At 40.3% G+C, this 19,083-nt stretch overlaps 2 protein-coding genes across 7 annotated transcripts in view; both read right to left on the bottom strand.

The window, feature by feature from the left end:
• Nucleotides 1-202: 202 nt before the first annotated feature.
• LOC6576149 (peroxisomal acyl-coenzyme A oxidase 3) lies at nt 203-9,373 on the bottom strand. The gene is made up of 6 exons (XM_002002112.4): nt 9,102-9,373; nt 4,257-4,406; nt 3,244-4,167; nt 3,056-3,181; nt 1,342-1,687; nt 203-1,279 (listed from the first exon to the last, which is right to left on the bottom strand). Exons 2-6 carry the CDS (start codon nt 4,398-4,400, stop codon nt 723-725), a joined length of 2,097 nt encoding a protein of 698 aa, XP_002002148.1. The 5' UTR covers nt 4,401-4,406; nt 9,102-9,373; the 3' UTR covers nt 203-722.
• Nucleotides 9,374-9,940: 567 nt separating this feature from the next.
• LOC6576148 (paxillin) overlaps nt 9,941-19,083 on the bottom strand; it is a 24,071-nt gene continuing 14,928 nt past the window's right edge. For 3 of the 6 annotated variants that reach the window (XM_044008956.1, XM_044008954.1, XM_044008957.1), the window contains 2 exons: nt 14,034-14,771; nt 9,941-10,561 (listed from right to left, as the gene is read on the bottom strand). In XM_044008956.1, coding sequence (XP_043864891.1) covers nt 10,295-10,561; nt 14,034-14,771 — 1,005 coding nt within the window. In that variant the 3' untranslated portion in view covers nt 9,941-10,294. Of the gene's footprint in view, nt 10,562-12,949; nt 13,930-14,033; nt 14,772-14,853; nt 14,963-19,083 lie in introns of those variants that run through there. The other 3 variants (XM_032729076.2, XM_044008955.1, XM_015165011.3) reach the window with 3 other exon arrangements.

Genomic DNA, 19,083 nt, shown 5'->3' with positions numbered 1-19,083 from the left:
TCACAAGCACCTTTGCACACTAACCACACACACACACACAATAACACCTACAATCAATGTGTGTGTGCGTAATATGTAAAATGCTGTCTATATGCTTGCTTAGCCGACTAATTATAACAAAAGGCAGCTTTTGTTTTGCCCCTAAACTATGGACCACTTTACACTAAATCAATTTGGGCTCATAAATAATCAAGTCAAGTCGAACGATTTAATGCATTTTTATTCATACAACTCGCAACAGATCTTCAACATTTAGACTCTAATATAGTGGATTTACATGAATATATACCACATATATTTATATATGTATGTATATAGTATTTGCTGTTTCAGTTTAACTGTAATATAATTGATAGGAACAAGTGTTGATTGTTTTCGTGTCAACATCCAGAATGGGGGAATGTGGGTAATACTCTGAGAGAAACCGTAGAATATCGCTATTTCTTTTTAATTTTTTTCAATAATTTCGTATATATATATATATTGCTTTCACTTGGATTTGTTGCAATCACAAAACTCGTCAAGGATTAAAGGAAATAACACAAAACAAGGCCTCTATAAAAATCCCTATATATGGTGTGAATACCGTTACAGTAAGAGCTAATACCTGGATGCGATATGACTATATAACAGTAGCTATACATCTAGCTAAATTGGTTCACCGATTGATCGACCTGCCCATCCACTTGTCCCCCCTACTTGACCACATTCCGCTGCCTGGCTTAGAGCTTGGACTTCTCCTGGCCCTGGGATATGATCACGTCGCGCCACCACGCGGGCCGCTGGAAGGCGCCCTCGTTGGTCATAAATTCGTTCTGCAGATTCTCGTAGAGCAGCCCGTCGGCACGCGCAATCACCGAGTTGAGTGCAAAGTCCGGCGGAGCAATGGCATCGGCCACGCTCACGGCCACGTCCTTCAGTTGCGCACAGCTCTGCAGGAGGCGCTGCTGCACGGCAGACGCAAACTCGCCGCCCACAGCAAAGCCGCCCACATAGAACGTGGTCATATGGCTCTCCAGCAGCCACAAGGCGTAGACATCGTACAGCGTGCGCAGCACCTGGGCGTACGGCTGCTCCAGCCGCAGCTGCCGCACGTGGGCCACAAAGCTGCGCAGCGCGAAGTACTCGGCGTAGGCCAGCGACAGCTCCCGCGCGCCCCTCACCTGCGAGTTGTTGCGCGCCTCGAAGCGATGCACTCCGGCGGCCAGCTGCGCCTCGATGTGAGCCGTCGTGTGCGCCATCAGGTGGCACAGCAGCCACTCGTAGCAGCTGAGCGCAACTGCAATAAAAAACAGATTTAATGCCATCGCCCGCAGTAAATTGATTCACGCGCTCGCTTACACTCCCAGCTGTCCAAAGGACTCTGCTGCCGCAGCTGGGCGAATCGCAGCTGCAACAGGGCCTCGCGACGCTGCAGGAACGTGACGCTGCCGATGGGCGACTCCAGCTCCTTGGCGCTCCACTGGCGCAGCAGCCAATTGGAGGCCTGCTGGCCGAGCACGTTGTTGTCGCCCTCGTAGGTGCACAGCGGATCGTGGTCGCTGCGCATCTGGCCCAGCTTGGAGGCGTTCAGGTATCCATGACCGCCGCACGCCTCGCGCGCCTCCTGGATGGCGTCGCGCGCCGACCACGTGATGCGCGGCTTCGATGCCGATATAATCGCGTGAATCTCCGCTGCGTTCTGGGTCTGCAAACGAAATTGAAAGCAAATTCAGTGGAGTCCGGTTATAGCGTCCGTATGAGCAAACTTATATGATTATAGCGTCCGGATTTATGTGTATTACAATTTGAAATCGGACTGAGTTTTAAGAGTAAGTATTTAGTAACGATTTCAAGAAGAGCGTGGGAGATCTATGGCAATACGTATCGAATAAGCTAACTAAGCCTCAAGTTTGCTGCCTGGATATGATAAAAGTATGAAAGACTCTGATGCTGAATGCTGTGTTGGTAACATCAGAATCTCTTCTCTAAGTTTGTCAATTCTTAGTTGCCTCATATTGTCGTAGTTGGTGAAGAGTAACAAATATATATTATGATTCCGAAAGGTTCCGATCTGGTTGTGCAAGACAGGAATACTAAGAATTCTTGATTGCCAATAAAATTATAAAATATAACTTGTAGTAAATATAACATATATATATATAAGGAATGTCAAAAGTTGGTCTAGACGAGGAGCCCTACCTGCACTTGGCGTAGCCTTATCGACTACAGATAAGTGAAGTAGCTAGACACATACTCAAAACAAGGAAGAAGACTCTAGTCGAGACTGCTCGACTAGCAGATACCCTGAACCCTCTAAGCTGATATTCTACTCATTCTGCACTTCTTTTATACACACATGCATACACACGCATCCACACGCATCCACACGCACCTATGATCACGCGCTCTGCTGAATAATTTCTTTTGTAGACATACAATCTTAATGAAACTTTCAGAGCGTAATCATTTGGTTAAAATGTGTGTATATTCTAGAGCACAAGTCTATAGTACTTGAAATGCGTTTTTTAGAAATTGGGAGGAAAGGGGGCGTGGTATCCAAAATCTGAAAATTAAAAAATCTTTGTATCGATCAACTCGATATACAGTAAATCTGAAGCCTCTAGGTCCACAAGTGTTTAAATTAGGCTGAACAAAACCAAATCAATTTTTCGATTATTCTCGATCAAAAAGCTATCGGATGAGTTATAGAAAAAATATGATAAACTTGTACTGCGTATGGTACACACGAGTATGCATGCCAAATTTCAGCTCTCTAGCTCTTATAACTTCTGAGATCGACGCACTCATACGGACAGACGGACGGACGGAAAGATGGACAGGGCGATATCGACTCAGCTCGTCGTACTGATCAAGAATATATATACTTTATGGGGTCTGCCACGCCTCTTTCTGCCCGTTACATACTTATTCACAAAACCATTATACCCTAATTTCCCATTTTCAATGGTTTCAGGGTATAAAAATATCAATTCATTCACGACTTGCACTAAAAATTTCTTTTATGTTTGTGCTTTTTACAGTGGCTGCTCGGTTCTGCGACAACTCAACCTACCAATATGTCGAATCCGTTCGAGTCCGCCTGGGAGCGGGCGATGATCTGCAGATATATGTTGGTCAGCTCCTCGACGGCAATCTTCTGGACACAGGCACAGGCCAAGTAGGGGAAAATGCGATATTGCTGTGAGAGAAAGAGACGAGCCTTAGACCTAGAGAATGGATGAGGCATACGACTCCACTTACATGCAGCTGGTACTCGATGATGGGCATCTCCTCGCCCTCCCGTTCCGGGCCGAACTGTTTGCGGACTGCGGCATAGCGGACCGCGATGACGGCCGCGCTGCACAGGGTGTTGGCCGACTCCTGCATGATGCCGATGCGCCCCGCCGAGAAGCTCTCGAGGGCGGCGCCCAGTGCCTGGCCGGGATCCGTGAAGACGCTCTCGTAGACGCCCTCGGGCGTCACGTTGCCCGTCCGATTGAGATGATTGTCGCGTGGTATGCGATAGTTGGTGAAGACCACAAAGCCGTTGTCGATGCCATTCAGGCCGCTCTTCTCGCCAATGTCGCCGACCAGCACGCCCGGATAAGGCATCAATGTCTTCGGGTCGCGAACGGGTACGAGAAAGCCATGCAGTCCGTGGTTCTCACCGTCGGCTGTGATCAGATTGGCAAAGGTCACGGCCACGGTGGCCATTTTGCCCAGGTTGCCCACCCAGCACTTGGCTGCCTCGAAGTCCGGCGTGTTGATCACGAACTCCTGCGAGCTGGGATCGTAGGTGGCGGTGGTGCGAATTCGCTTTGTGTTGCTGCCGTGCGAGACCTCCGTGACGGCCAGGCAGGTGATGATCTCCCGGTTCCAGGCGGCGTCAATATACTTAGTATGCTTCTCGGTGCCCAACGCCCTAATCGCATTGTTGAACAGGCCCACGCCCAGCGCTATCTTCACGGACAAGCTGGGCGAGTAGCTGTTCAGCGCCTCGTTGATGTACATCAAATACTTTGTCTTGGACGAGAAGTTCAGGCTCTCGATTTCCTTGGGCACCAGATCCATTTGCTTCATGCTATTCACCTGCATCGCGACCACCCGCTTCTGCTCGTCCATTGGCAGGGTGCGGGAGGCGTGTGCAAACAGCGGATCACTTTCCAGGCGACGCCACACATTGTACTGGATAAGAGGGAATGGAATGAAATTAGATCAGTTGCAGTTTGAGAGGAATTGCAATTAAGTGACAACTTGAATAATCTTTAACTCACCTTGATGCGCAGACCCTGCTCCGTTTCGAAGATCAAACGCAAACGCTTCCAATCAAAATTAGCGCGCTTGCGGTAGACAGCAAGACCTCCGCCCGTTGGCAGATCGGGAATAAAACTGGTGTCCACCTTGTCTATGCTGTCCATATTTCACTGTGATAGAAATAAATAATAAACAGAATCTGATCAGCTTAATTGCTAGCCGTCGCGTTGCATTGCCCAATTGGAATTCAACTGCTTCTAAGTGAAGTACTTCTGCTTCGATAACCGCATGCAGTAGAAGCCATAGTAAATCGGTTAACGGGTAAACAGAGCAGTCAATTACCCGCTTGACACACTCGCGGTTGTGGTGCAACTGTAGCACGGCTAAGCCAAGTGACGAGCCACAGTTTGAGGGCCACTGTTTGTTGCCAAGAGCCAATACACAAACCATACAGTAGCATACAAAATAGTCATACCACAAGATTATGAATCTATAATTTGTAGTCCATAATCCAATCTTTTTTTATCAGCTTCTGCATCACTTTCAATAAAATTTGGAATTCCAAAAGACTTCAATCTTTGGATTGTCAAATATAAATAACACACCTGGAGCTGGGTGCAAAACGATTGTGGAGATAAGCGCGAACGTAATTAAAGTATCGCGATTTCTAAATTGTCCGATAAACGTACTTGGTGCCGCACAAGAATCAGTATTTAAGTGATTCAAGTGTCTAAGAACATTTATGATATACACTTCACACTATCAGGCAATAAACTGAATTTTAATTTTTGTTCACTTATAAAAATGGCATAAGCCCCACTCCAAGTCAATAACAAAAGAATTTGGGGATCGGCCTTCACCTAGGGCATATCGGTTATGTTTGAGTATATAATGATTAATGTATAATTTATTAAACGATATTTAATTAACTATTGGGGTATATAGGAAGTATTAGATCTACATAACACGTATATGTTATGAAGAAAATGTTGTTTTTTTTTTTTCAATTTCAATTTCATATAAAAGTCAGCTCAAAAGCTATTCTTAGCTTAGTTTCCAACGATAAGCTTTTATATCAGTTCCATTGTTATCCATTGATTGAATATATAATATCTAAATATCATAATGAATTCTGCGGAATTTATCAGCAATTAGCGGCAGTCGCAGATAATATTGGAAGATAAGACAAAAAATAGTTAAGAAACGAAGGTTCTCATATTATAATATTTTGATATCTCTATGGATTTTCAAGAGCGCAAATTTTGTCATTCAGACGCTTAATTAGCAATTCTCTCTCGAATTCGCTATGTCTCACGCTCTTACTCTTTTCAGCTCACCTTACCTTCCCGTCACTCACTCTATCTCTCTCTCTCTCTCTCTCTGTCTCTCACACTCTCATTTATCACACACACCGTTACACTCTCCTTCTCTCCGTCTGTCTTTCTTACTTTTGCTGTAGATTTATGTTCCAAGAGTGCTTTAATGTGACATTATCTATAGCCTAAAACTGAATGCTTAATATTGTCATTGTTGAAGAGGTTTCAAAAGCAGTTATGGAAATGTGATTGACTTTAAAATACCCTGGGAATACTTAATTACGGTGAATACTTAGTTATTGAATTGAAAAATAATAATAAAATTCACATATGTAAATGATCTCGTACTAGTAATATTTGATAAAAGGCGCTTTAATAAATTACTATTTTTAATAATTTCAATTAGTTAATACTTTAATGCAAACCATATTCGACTGAGTGAATGAGTGCGTGATAGGCGAAAAACGTCCTGAATAAGTTTACATTGGAGTGAGCTCTATGAGCGAGAATAAATGAAGCCTTAAAACGGAATGAAAAAGATGCCAAAGCGTTACTCCTTCTTTTTCTGAGTCCTTAATAAGGACTCTTTATGATCTTTCCGTCTATGCTCACACAAACAATTGCGCAGAACTCGGTTCGCGACAGACACACTCCTTCTCCTTAAATCATTAACAATTAGTTATACTGGCATCTAACTTGATCTTTAATATAATTAACCAATAAAACATAACGGGTTGATTTATCGTTTCTTAAAGGTAAACTTGACATCAGCGCTATATATACGGTCATTTAAAAAAAATGCAAGTCTTTAGCTCTTATATTCTCTGAGATCGACGCGTTCATACATACGGACGGACGGACAGACAGACGGACAGGGCCAAATCGACTCAGCTCGTCGCCCTGATCAAGAATATATATAAATTGTGAGGTTTGTCACGCCTCCTTCTGCCTGTTACATACATTTTAACAAAACCATTATACCCTGATTTCCCATTGAAAACGAGTTCAGGGTATAAAAACAACAACAAGCCTATGCCTAGAACAGCAGCGACAACGAACAACTACGAAAGTCGTTAAATAGAGCGTAAATATATATACATATATACATACATACATATTTATATACTTGTATATATCCATATTTGTAAGCAAATGCGGGAAGTACTTCAATTTGAATACAGAAAAAGGGGCGTGCGTCAGTCGAGAACAAAATTCACGCAATAAAAAGTAAAATAAACTAGAAAAAAAGTTGAACAGAAAATGCGCCGGTAATGACGACTGGGAAACACTCTTGACCTTTCCCGAAATACTCGCTGAAAACATAAAAAGTATAGTGGTTCCACTTCAGATTATGCTGATTTGAGCTACTAAAATCATCAGTGAACAATAAAGTTAAATGGCTCAATTGATTATAAACGATTTGTTTAAATATTTTGTGGGTCCACTTCAGACTTCAAAATATTAATATTTGAACGAGTCATTCAAATGAACTACTGAGCTCGTTCAGTGATGATAGTGAATGATAAAGTTCATTTGTTCAATTGATTACAATTAATTCATTTAAAAGCTTAGTTCATCCACCCGAGAATATATTCATTTGAACAATTCACTCAAGTGAGCAACTAAGTTCTTTTATTCATCAGTCAACAATAGAGTTCACTTCTTCAATTGATCATAAACGATCAAGCCATTCAAATTAACTAATATTCTCATCCACAGCTAAGCGACCGATAAATGAACTATTTAATATTTTGTTTTGCTTTATACTCTGTTCATGAAAAGTTATTCAAATGAAACGTAAAATTCGTTTACTCAATTAAACAATTCATCACATTTGGTACTACATTGAAATTAACTAGAAAGTATAGTGTTATAAATACCTCTCAAACTACTAACTCTTTTATTTGTATTTTGCTTGTGTTTTTATTTAACACTTATTCATTAACTACTAACTGAACGAATTAGTTCTTATTAGGAAAATTACCGAGTGAACTGGACTTCCCAAAAATTCTTATTGATCGTTGACCTTGACTAGCACTTTGACCATGAAACTTATCATAATCTTTAGGGAGTTCACGGCATTAGCCTTATCAAAAGCTGCGCCAAAATTTAACTTGATTATAAAACAATTTCTTTCGATTTTAAATTTCCGCTCAGATTATATTAGAGTATACATATCCTATAATTTTTAATATAAATATATATATATAGTGTGCGATATCTGACTGCAATTAATTTGAATATTTCCCTTAGGCTCCCCTTACTAATCTTAGTATTTTATTTTTGCTGTCGAGTGTTCGGTTCGGTGGCGATAAAACTAATCAGTTAATAAGTTATAATTATTGGGGTAGGAAATGTATGATAAATCGATTAATACACTGAGATGACGTAACTATTATTATGATGGGCATATGGTCTAGTTTTCAGTCCTCAGAATTAAAGGGTATCAGCAGAACGGCAGCTCTGCAAATTGAGTCATTATTGGCACGTGATAAGCTATGCAAATACAGTAGTAGTTGAGCAGCCACTGGTGAGCTTGCAATTAGCACAGTGGCCGCTCAACTGTGCGTGTGTGTCACTTGTGACTGCAAAACTACAGTTGCAAACGGCTGTCACAGCGCTTAACGTGTGCTCGACTAATTTGATAATGCGCATTACATGTGTTAGTGCGACCCAGAGCAAATCGCTTCACATTAAACATTTTTATGGCTAATCAGTAGGTAGGAATCGGAATTGCGTGTTAAGCCCAATTGGACACCCAGCTACACCCACAAACACACACAAAGAGCACACCCTTGCCAACTCTCACCTCATCTGTGCTCAGTGAATGTAAACATTCAAATTTCTATACGCAAAGTTGTGGAAGTATTGTTCCGAGTGCTGCATCTGTGCAATTGTGTATGTGTATGTGTTAAATAAATGCAATTTAAGCATTCATTTAAATGCAGCAATTGGCATTAAGTGATAACAACAACTCAGCAGCGAAAACAACAATCACAACAAAAGGGAATAATAATAGCTCCAACTGTTAATTTCACTTTTATTTACATATCACAATCATTGACAAATTGGTGCACACATACACGTAAAGACGCGCGCAAACACAGACAGACAGTTTGAGACTCTGGCGGGCAATTGGTTCGTGTATGCCAGTGGCATAAATAAACTTTAATTGTATGTATATTCTCCTTCCTCTCTTCTCTGCGGCTTTGTTATTGCTCTCGCGTCAGCAAATGCGGGTGGCATGCGTGACTCTGACTTAGATTCTGAATCAGAATACCACCGCATGATATCATGACTCGCAGTGCAAACCTTACACACACACAGACTGTTTATTTTGTTAAGGACTTGAACAAGAGTTCTCATATTACATCACCGCATAAAAAAAGGCATGAAAAGAGAACTATTTGTAAACAGCTCTTGGTAGAGAATGCAACGAAGAGTCGAATGATACAATGCACGCACACAAGTTTATTAGGTGGATGTATGTGTGTATTGTTTTGCTTCTCAATGTGTGTTTATGTATGTGCGCCTGTGTGCTTCACCAACCTGTAGCGCTTCCTGCTGACTCCGGCTGATGTTTGACTCTCCTCTTTTGTTGCTGCCGGCAAGGGAATTGCACAGACGGCGTTTGCAAATCAATTTAATAATACCGGATAATTAAAACGAATAAAACGATCTGGGGAATAGCAGAGTAAACACACGCACGAAACGAATAACGAATAACAAGGCGGCAGACCACGCAACTAACAGGATTGACTCAACCGACGCAGCCAACAGATGAGAAGTGAGTGAGCAGAGAGAGACTGACGCTGACTGATTCACAAGCGTTCGTGCTGCGAACCCTACCGCGTTTATAGGGAGCGACGGCCACTCACACACGCACACGCACGGCAATGTGGGAGCGCTGGTAGTTATATATTTACACACACAAGTTAATAGGTTTGCGCGAGCACGCAGGCTGAGCTCAATGTCAAGCGCCAAGTGCGAGCGAGTCGGCAACCGAGCTACCGGCCGGCATCTTTAACAGATAAAATAATTCTATGTGTGCGTGTGTGTGTGTTTGCATGCAAGAGCGTAAGAGAGTGTGGGAGAGGCAATTTAAAGGTGCGCAGATGGTGAGCAAACATACAAATTTGCTAGAGCATTCAAAACTGTAGCAAAGACAAATACGAAAGGAAAACAGAAAAGAATGCCGGCCAGTTACTGATGCTTGTCGGTTTGTGTCTACGCTAAACCAGGCAAACAGCTGTTAGTTAACAGAGCACTTTTTAACGTTTGCCGATTTAAAATGTTTTATTTCATTGTTTTTCAGTTATTAAATATTTAAGCTTTAACATTAATTTTTATATTTTCCCCTATTTTCCCTAAAATAAAAATCCTAAAAATGTATTATCGTAATAATTTTATTTTGAAAGCGCAGAAATATCGTTTCGCCATTCAATTGGCAGGGTATTAGTGTCGTCTAATTGATTATTGTGATCCGATCTGATCTAATTTGATATGATCCGATCTGATCTGATACATCTATGTGTATCGTGTGTCCAGTGTTAATTATATTACTAATTTGACTCGGTTATACAAAGCGCAAATGAACTCTCGTAAGGGTAAGTAAGGGGCACATAGAATCGTACAAAAAAGAAGAAGAAACAGCATATTAGGATCGTAACTCTATATATGTATGTATATATAGTTAGTTGTTGCAGCACATATGTAACGCTTATACGCCAGCTATGGCCAGTTCAACCGAATATCTTGTCGAAGCAGGCGTGGCAGTAGGGCTTATCCTTCTGCTCCTTGAACGTGCCCTTGTTCAGCTGCTTGAGGCAGAAGGCGCAGACAAAGTGTTCCGGATGGAATTTCTTGAACATGGCCGTAATGCAGCGCCCCGTTATGGGCTTCGAGCAGCCAGCGCAGAGCGAGCCACGTTTGGCATGATAATGTGTCTCGCAGTACGGTAAACCCTCGTGGTCAAAGAACGAGCCGCCCTGGAACGGTTGTCGACAGTCCTGCAACACACAAACCAAAAATAATACAAATTAATACAAAATACATATTCATCACACTTTTTCATCATTCACATGTATTAGTTGATAATTTTAGATCTAATGGCATAATTAAGGTAAGTCTAACTGCGCCATCGGCCCAGCTTCCTGATCTATTTTCGAAGGTGTCTGCTCGGCAGGTTGCTCAAATTCAAATTCAAATTCAAAATCAAATTAAATGCTAATTACATTCATAAATTAGCTGCCAGTGAGCTATTTCGAAAATTTCTGAAATTGTGAAAGTCTGAAATGTGCCAAGCGAATTATTGAAATGGCGATTGACAGATGCTTTTGTACCAGTGTGCACAGTGTGCAAAGTATGTATACAATTTTGGCAGTATTTTGCGACAATTGAATTTTGTTTTGGAAAAACATTTCTACAACAACAACAACAACAGCAGCAGCAACAACAACAACTAGACGTAGAAATCGCATCAATTTAAACAATAACATTTTGCGCACGCTTTTGGCTGAGCGCCAACTCCAAACGAATAGATATAGCAACACAGAGAGGCAGATAACTGTACATATATAGATTATATATAGATTATAATATATGGTAACAATTAAATAATACCATTATAAAATATTGCCTTGGCAAATGGAAGTGAACTTTAAATATCTGCTTTGTTTTAGTTACTTGATATGATATTTATAGATATAACAAATATATATGATGTATGCATATACATAGATGATAGCCTTTAAAACTATTATCAGAACCCGTCTAGTGCATATATACTAAAATAAATTCAATATTACCTAAACGCCTTTGCATTAATTTCTCCTTCACTTTCATCACCTTTATAAAAACAAAAAAACTTAATTAGAAATCCCGAAGGAGATTATTCTTTTTATAGATCTATTAAGTCTATTTAAAAAAGCATTTTATTGTTCTCTAATACAATGGTAACCATCAGAGGCTTCACAAGTTAGGTGGCTTCGACTTGCTGATACCCTAGCCTGATGCTAAGAGCATAGGCAAATTTTATATATATTAAATATATAGTTCCAGTTCTATTCAGGTGAAGGAATATTTCTCTAATTCTCTTGAAAGTCAAGCAGAATTAAGCAATGTACTTATAAAATACTATTGAACCAAAGAAAATTTTTAAAATAAAAAATAATGGAACTGAAATTAAAGTAAATGAAGCTAAAACAAATGAAGGTAGCAGACAAGAAAATAGAGACGAAGAAAGTTTGCATAGGATAAGAAAATAAAAAGAAAATTTACGAGAACCATTTTGACTGAATTGTAAAATATATTAAAGTTGATTCACTATGCCATATCTATTTGATCAATGTATTCAATGTAGTCCGTATAGTTTTTAAAATTTCGTTCGAACTGTGAGAACAGACATTCGGAAGGTCCTTCATGGGTATCGATCAATTTTACTTATTGACGAGGCTCAAGCAACATGAACTGTATATATGTATGTACATTCAAAGAATTTAAGAAATGGAGTTTTGTAACCGAAAACTGAATTAAAATTGTTGATAAACGATTCTGAATAGGTAGATAATGGATTGAAAAACCATTTGAATATGCAATTTCTTAGCGATCAATGAATATCTTGATAATTGGGGAAATTTGTCTTATATAAAGTATTATTATTTTTATTGGTTGTTTAACAATTTTAGTAAATAAAACTTTTAAGTGACTCTAAATGCTTAATATAAATGGAATATCGCAAGTTTAACACGAGTGATCTGTCAAGCTTATGAAAAGGTTGACCAATCAACAAAAGAAAAATGGTATACGTCCAAATGTTGCTTCGAAAATTACATTACATTATATTAATACAGTTATATTAATACAGTTGAAATCATCATAATAATAAATAAATACTGAAATCGCTCTAAAACTGAATAATTCATAGATGGATGTATTTTGTTTGAAATAAACACAACGATTCGAATGGCAGCCAAATTTAGCGCTGATATATGGGAAATAATTAATTGGAATTTCCATAGAATTTTGAAAGAGAATCCGTTCGAGTTTCTATAAATATGCATATTTTGAAAGCTATGCAGTCCGACTGTTTTAGTTAAATGACAAATGAATAAAGGAGCATGGGATTCTCGACTCTTTCAGGGAACACTCTCATGGAGAGCATTATTTCATGGGGGAAAGTGTTTGTGAGTACAGATAAATTGTTATACATATTTATATACAGTCGAAATCATTTGCTGATTTCTCGTTTGTGTTTTATATTTATGAGCGAGAAACGTAAGCAACCAAAATAGTTTCCACCCGTGGGCGGGGTCAAGGGGAGACGGAGATGGGGGTGGGGTATTGTTGGTATTGCGGCTAATCTAATCCGAAAATCTATGTAGCAATAGTGTAAATTGTTTGCAACTGAACAACAACAACAACAACAATTGAAGGTCGCGGCACATGCGACATTCCAGCTCAAGGTCAGCGATATTGACTCTGATCTTGAACTGCGCAAAGGTCTGGCTGGACTTGGAGCAGTGGGACCGGGACTAGACGTGGTCCACAGATCCACCCTTGAGCAGCTCCATTTGCCAAGACTTTTCAATTGTTGTTTTTGAGTTAATTTTTGTTGTTTTTATTTTTTGTTTGTTTTTTAATATAATTTAATTATTTAAATTTTATTTACAAAAACAAATTACAATATTGCTTCATAAATGTTTAAATTTAAAAAATACCTAAAAACTTACAACTAAATTGCATATAGAAAAGTTCAACAGTTTCAAAGGGGGCAGGGACTGGGGCGGGGTTACTCTTAGCAGGGGAAGGCAAGCCATGGCCGAGGCCATCATAATAGCAGGGGGCAAAGCGTGCTGCAGGGGCGGACATAGCCGACCCGCCCAGTTGCCTGGTGGTCAGCCGTGTCCAGGCCCCCACAGTAGCCAAAGACGTGGGGGCAGATCCTTGAGTTGCTGTTGTTGCTGTTGTAGATGCTGCTGGATAGGGGCAGGTGGCTACACAAGTCGTGGCAAGCGCTGAGCCCCGACAATATTCAAAAGATTTTTCACATTTTCAACGAAAATAGCCCCCAAAGAGAATGGGACACGGAGAGAGACAGATTGAGAGTGAATGCGAGACAGAAAGTGGGACGCAGCTGCCGCTGGGTAAACAATTTCATGTAGATACAATTCGTATCCGGACGGGGGCTATTTTCGTGTTGCTGAACTTCAACAAGTTGTCGCTGCTGCCGCTGCCGCTGCCGCTGCCTCTGCTGTTGCTGTTGCTGTTGCTGGGTTATGGACGCCTATTCCTCCTCATCGACGCCCACACACTGCGGACAGACCGGCTTGCCCTCCATGGCATAGAAGGACTTGCCGCGCACAGCCTTCTTGCAATCCTAAATGTCGCATAATCACATAATCAGAATCAAAAGAATATTCATGTAAAAAGAGAGCAAACGATGGCCAGAGAGCTGCGGTGAGCTCTTTAGCTGGTGCTTACCCGGCAGACGAAGCAATCGGGATGCCACTGCGAGTTCAGGGCGGAGATGTAGTTCTCCATGATGGCACGGTTGCAGCCATTGCACTTGGGCGCGAACATCTCGAAGTAGTCGTTGCGGCAATATGGCTTGCCGTCCCGCTCATGGAAGCCATCCTCGCCGAACTGCTGGCCGCACTGGGCGCAGAAGAAGTGCTCGGTGTGCCAGGTCTTGTCCAGTGCCGTCACGCACTTGTCCAGAATGGCGCCGTTGCAGTAGGCGCAGCGCGGACTGAACAGATTGTGATAGTCGGGCTCGCAGTAGGGGAAGCCGTCGCGCTCAAAGAAATTGCGCGTGCCCAGCTCCTGGCTGCAGTGATTGCACGTGAAGTGCTCCGGATGCCAGGTCTTGCCCAGGGCGGTGATCACCTGGCCGACAATCGGCTTCTCGCATGCATTGCAGCAGCCCTTCTGCACTGTGTTGACTCCCTGACGACTCATGTTCGCCTGCAAATTGCCAAGCATACAATCCAACTGATCCTCGCGACTGTCCTCGACTATGGTCGTCTCCTCGATCGTCTGCGTCAAGTGCGCCTGCTGCTGTGTGCCCCGGTTCGGCTGTGCGTAGTCCGTCACCTGCTGTTGGTGCTGATGCTGATGATGCTGCAGCTGCTGTTGCTGTTGCTGTTGTTGTCCCGTCGAGTACTGCTGATCGTAAGCTCCGTTGCTACCGTTGCTGTTGCTGTTGCTGTTGCTGCTGACCTGCAAGAGCAAATCGAATTGATTGAGATTTTAGTTGATCAGTGCCAAAGAAAATAAATATTTATCCGTTCCGTGTTCTTACGTCGTTGCTCGATGTGCTCGGCTCGACTGAATTCAATTTTATGCGCGCGCCAACAGAATAACTTTTGCTTTTTGCTATTTTTTCCTTCACGAGACGCGCCTCAACAACATTTTCTTACAACAAAGTTGTTGTTGCTGTTGCTGTTGCTGTTCGTGTTGTTGCTATAGTTAGTGTGTGTTTTGTGTGTGCTTCGTTGCGCACGACGCTCTTCTCATAAATACGCGCCTGAGCAGCATTTCTAGTTGACGTAGTTTTTGTTCATTGCCAAAAATACGAAATAACCAAAAACAACAGCAACAACAACAATTTAATTTAAATTTTCATTTTTCCTCATTCTGTCTGTCTGTCTGCTTTGGCTGCTCTTTAAATTTGTATACGAATGAATTTTACTTATGTTTCTGTTTCGGCGTGTCGCGCGAGTTTCCATTTCAATTTTCTCCAATTTTCTTTCATAAACTTTGCATATATACATACATATATTTACATATGTATATTTAAATTTATATATATTTATACTATTCTGTTGCTGCTCTGTTGTGTCTCTGTACAAACTAACCTAGACGCCTAATTGAGTGCTATACTCTGTAAGTGTGCGTGTGTGTGTGTGTTTGCCATCTATTTATCTATTTAAGCCCAGTGACGTTTCAACGGCAGGAGGCGCCTAAATCTAAGCATCAGATTGTTATCTTAATGAATGGAGGAATTTATATAGATATATCTATAAATAGATTGTTTAGATAACATATATTTTATGCACTATAAATAATTCGATGAATTGGCTAGATAACGAATGACTGCAATTTCGAATTTGTGCCTCAAACTCCATCAAATTTTACTTACAAGATGAATAATGGAAATGGAATATCTATAAATTGTGAATACTATACGAGAGTTTATAAAGAGATCGTATAATCGATAGGGATTACTCAGCGTGACTCATATCGATAATGAATAATAAATTGATCGCCACAAGCTACTGGCGTATATAAATATTTCATAGAACGATATACTACTTCGGACTATATTTAATTTAAGGGCTTGGGACGTACATTTTTTAAAATTGTTTTTCGAATGTTTGATAAAGTAGATATAGAATGTAATATTCCTTAAATATGTATGACATATAAGAATTTACTTTTGAGATATCTTTTTGGCACAGATCCAGAAAGAAATTGATATTCAAATGTATTTATCAGCCTAGGGGGGTTTTGATAGTAAAATGCAAAATTAAGTTTAGTCAAATAAGAAACAATACATTTATTTAAAGTCTCTACTCTCTTCATCTCTTTTAATTTCTGTTCAGCTTTCATCTATCTATTTTCTTCCGTTTTAATAATTTTCCTCGAGTTTCTTCCATCTCTTCCTTCTTTTTTTACTATACATAGCATATGACCTATTTATAGGTCATATATATCAAGTGACATCATATTCACTTTTATGCATTTATCATCTTTCATACTCAATCAAATCCATACTAGACACATGTTGAGTCAAAATGTATTTTAACATAAAAGTTTAATAATCAATTTTTTAAATATAATGAAGAATAAGCCTCTAAATGATTCTTTAATAAGCCAGTAGAGAAGACAACGTGATCGCAGCGCCCATTGCTGAAGTAGACCGCACTCCGCCACCCAAGTCCAAATGATTTGGTTAATTTCTTGTTTTCCTTTGGCTTTGGCGGCTTTTTTGGTGCTATTTAAAGCATCCAATGTGTGGCTACGTCTGTGATCAGAAGCTCATTGTGGCGCTATAAAGCTGAAAGCCAGCCAATTGGCCAACAGGATTCCCCCAAAAAAAGCGCAAGGGGAAGTTTGTTTGGCACACGCTGGCCAAAACAGAGATGCAGTCGAATTGGTTACTCAATCATGGGCAGCGGAAAAGGGGGAAGAGCTAGGGACTCGAGGCAGGAAGATGCCAAGAGGAAATTTCGATCAATGAGCGACTTTTATGAATGGGGGCAGAGAGGCAGGCACAGCTGCTAAAGAGCCCCCACAGACAGTCAGCAGATTGCCAATTCGGGGCGGCAATGAAAAAAAAAAGACATAAAAATTATAGTGTATATATAGATATACATACAGAGAGAGAGAGAGAGAGAGAGAGATCTATTCAAATGGAAGAATATTAAAAAACGTGTTCAAAAATAGCCATGCAAATGATTTGCAATGAACAAGCTGAAGAAACTGAAGCAAAACCAAAATCAAAAATAAAAATCATAATAAATAAATAGAAAAAACTATAACGAGCGCTCCGTGAGAATGTGTTGACAGTGGTGACCTGAACGGGCGGCGGTGGCAATTGGCGGGGGCGTGCTACCAACTGACTGCCAGTGTCGTGTGGGCGCCCACCGATATCCCTCCTCCCCCTCTCCAAGAGCCTAAAAACCAAAACAGTTGTGAGGTGCCGTGTGCAATATTGTTTATATATTTCTCGTGTATTTTATTTTTTGCGCCTTACACACACACACACACGCGCACGCACATACACACACACTTGCTTAGAATAAGCCAATTTCATTTTCATATTTATCATCTCTTTGCGGCATATCAACAAAAGTCACGGACACGCCAAGACTCGCAGCGATGGCAAAAATTGAAAATGATATTAAATAATTAACAGACACGGCCACACAGACAAACACACGCACACACACACTTATAGATTTGTGTATATTCAGATTTTCTTTATGATCTTTCGTCAATGACATTGAATTGCAATTTTCATATTGTCTGCCCGCTTTCCCCCTGCTCATCTTACGCCGGCTAAGGCGCGACCCTCGCCAGTAGCCAAGAAAGTAGAGAAAAAGAGAATATAATTAATTATTAATTAATTAGTTGCTAGCAGTAATCCAAGCAACAGACGAAGAATGTGCCAATTTAAATGCATTTCAACATAATTTGCCAAAATTATAAAGATTATCTGCAAGTTCTACGTTCAGTTTCCTTTCAAATGTTTATATTTTTAACTCTCAGACGTCATTTTATAACCCGAATGCAACTGTGAAATTGTATTAGTTGCGCTTTGCTTTTGAAAGCAAATTTGCCGAGAATCACCGACTAGATAATACCCTGACTAGATTATCAAAATAGTTTATACGAAGTCCCATTTTTGTTTCGCAATCCTGATGTGCTTCGGCGTATGTAATCAGATATCGGGTATCATGTAAGCTAATCGAAACACACCGACTAGATAATACCCTGAATAGATTATCTAATTAGTTTATAAGAAGTCCTGTTCTTGTTCCTTTTATGCTTCTGCATATGGAGTACCAGAATGTAAAGTTATACCTAGTTATAACACCCTGATTAGATTATCTAGTTCATAGGAAGAACCACACTTTCCGTTTAGATTTTGTTTGTGAAATCTCGAAATTAATTATAAATCTATATGTGTATATATATTCCACCTCTTTAGAGGTTGGTATTTACCTAGACATACACTTTCTTGGCCAATCACTAGGAGTCAGAAAAGCATTTTCCGATATGCCAGAAATCATATTAGCTGAAGAGCTAGAAAGCAAATTTGCAGTGTAGATCCGCGTCGACCACCCAAGATCACGAACTATGGCGGATATATCTACGTTCATTGGCGGCGTGGCAAATCGGATAAGACTGTATCTCTAAGAGTTTTGCACGTAAGCTAATGTAATGATTCCATAAAACCTAATGATAAAATTGTATATCTACGTTTATTAGAGACGTGGCAAATCGGACCTGACGATATAGTGATTTTTTAAATTCTGCTATATTTTGGACATTATTGATGCTAGAAATCTCAAATTTTGTATATATACTCGGGCTGCCCACCCAAGACCAAAAGCTTCGTCGGAAATATGTCCGCCCACAGGGGGCGTGGCAAACCGCAAAAGTTTATATCTCCTAAAGTATAATAGCAAGAAGCTTTAAATTTAGATAGTTAAATTACTAGTAATCTCCTCTATCAATGACCCAAAAATAATTTTTTACCCTGTAATTTTCATATTTTTTGAGCGTAAGAATTTAAATTTTGCAGTTAGTGGACTGAAAATGAGGTGTCTACGCCCAATAGGGGCGTGGCAAATCGGGAAAAACTGAATGCATATTATTAGAGCGAAAATTAGCTACTAAATTGCTGATGGGATGTGAATGAGTATTCCGCAACCGGTAATGCCTGACTGCAACGTTCTAACTTGTTACGTTTTAAAATCGTAAAAAGCAAAAGCATTTTAGCGTCCGCCACAAATGAAATAGA

Source organism: Drosophila mojavensis, unplaced genomic scaffold, assembly GCF_018153725.1.
Source record: "Drosophila mojavensis isolate 15081-1352.22 unplaced genomic scaffold, ASM1815372v1 contig_36, whole genome shotgun sequence".
Classification (NCBI taxonomy): domain Eukaryota; kingdom Metazoa; phylum Arthropoda; class Insecta; order Diptera; family Drosophilidae; genus Drosophila; species Drosophila mojavensis.
The sequence above is the reverse complement of the archived record's forward strand: the minus strand, read 5'-3'. Positions and strand labels throughout refer to the sequence as shown.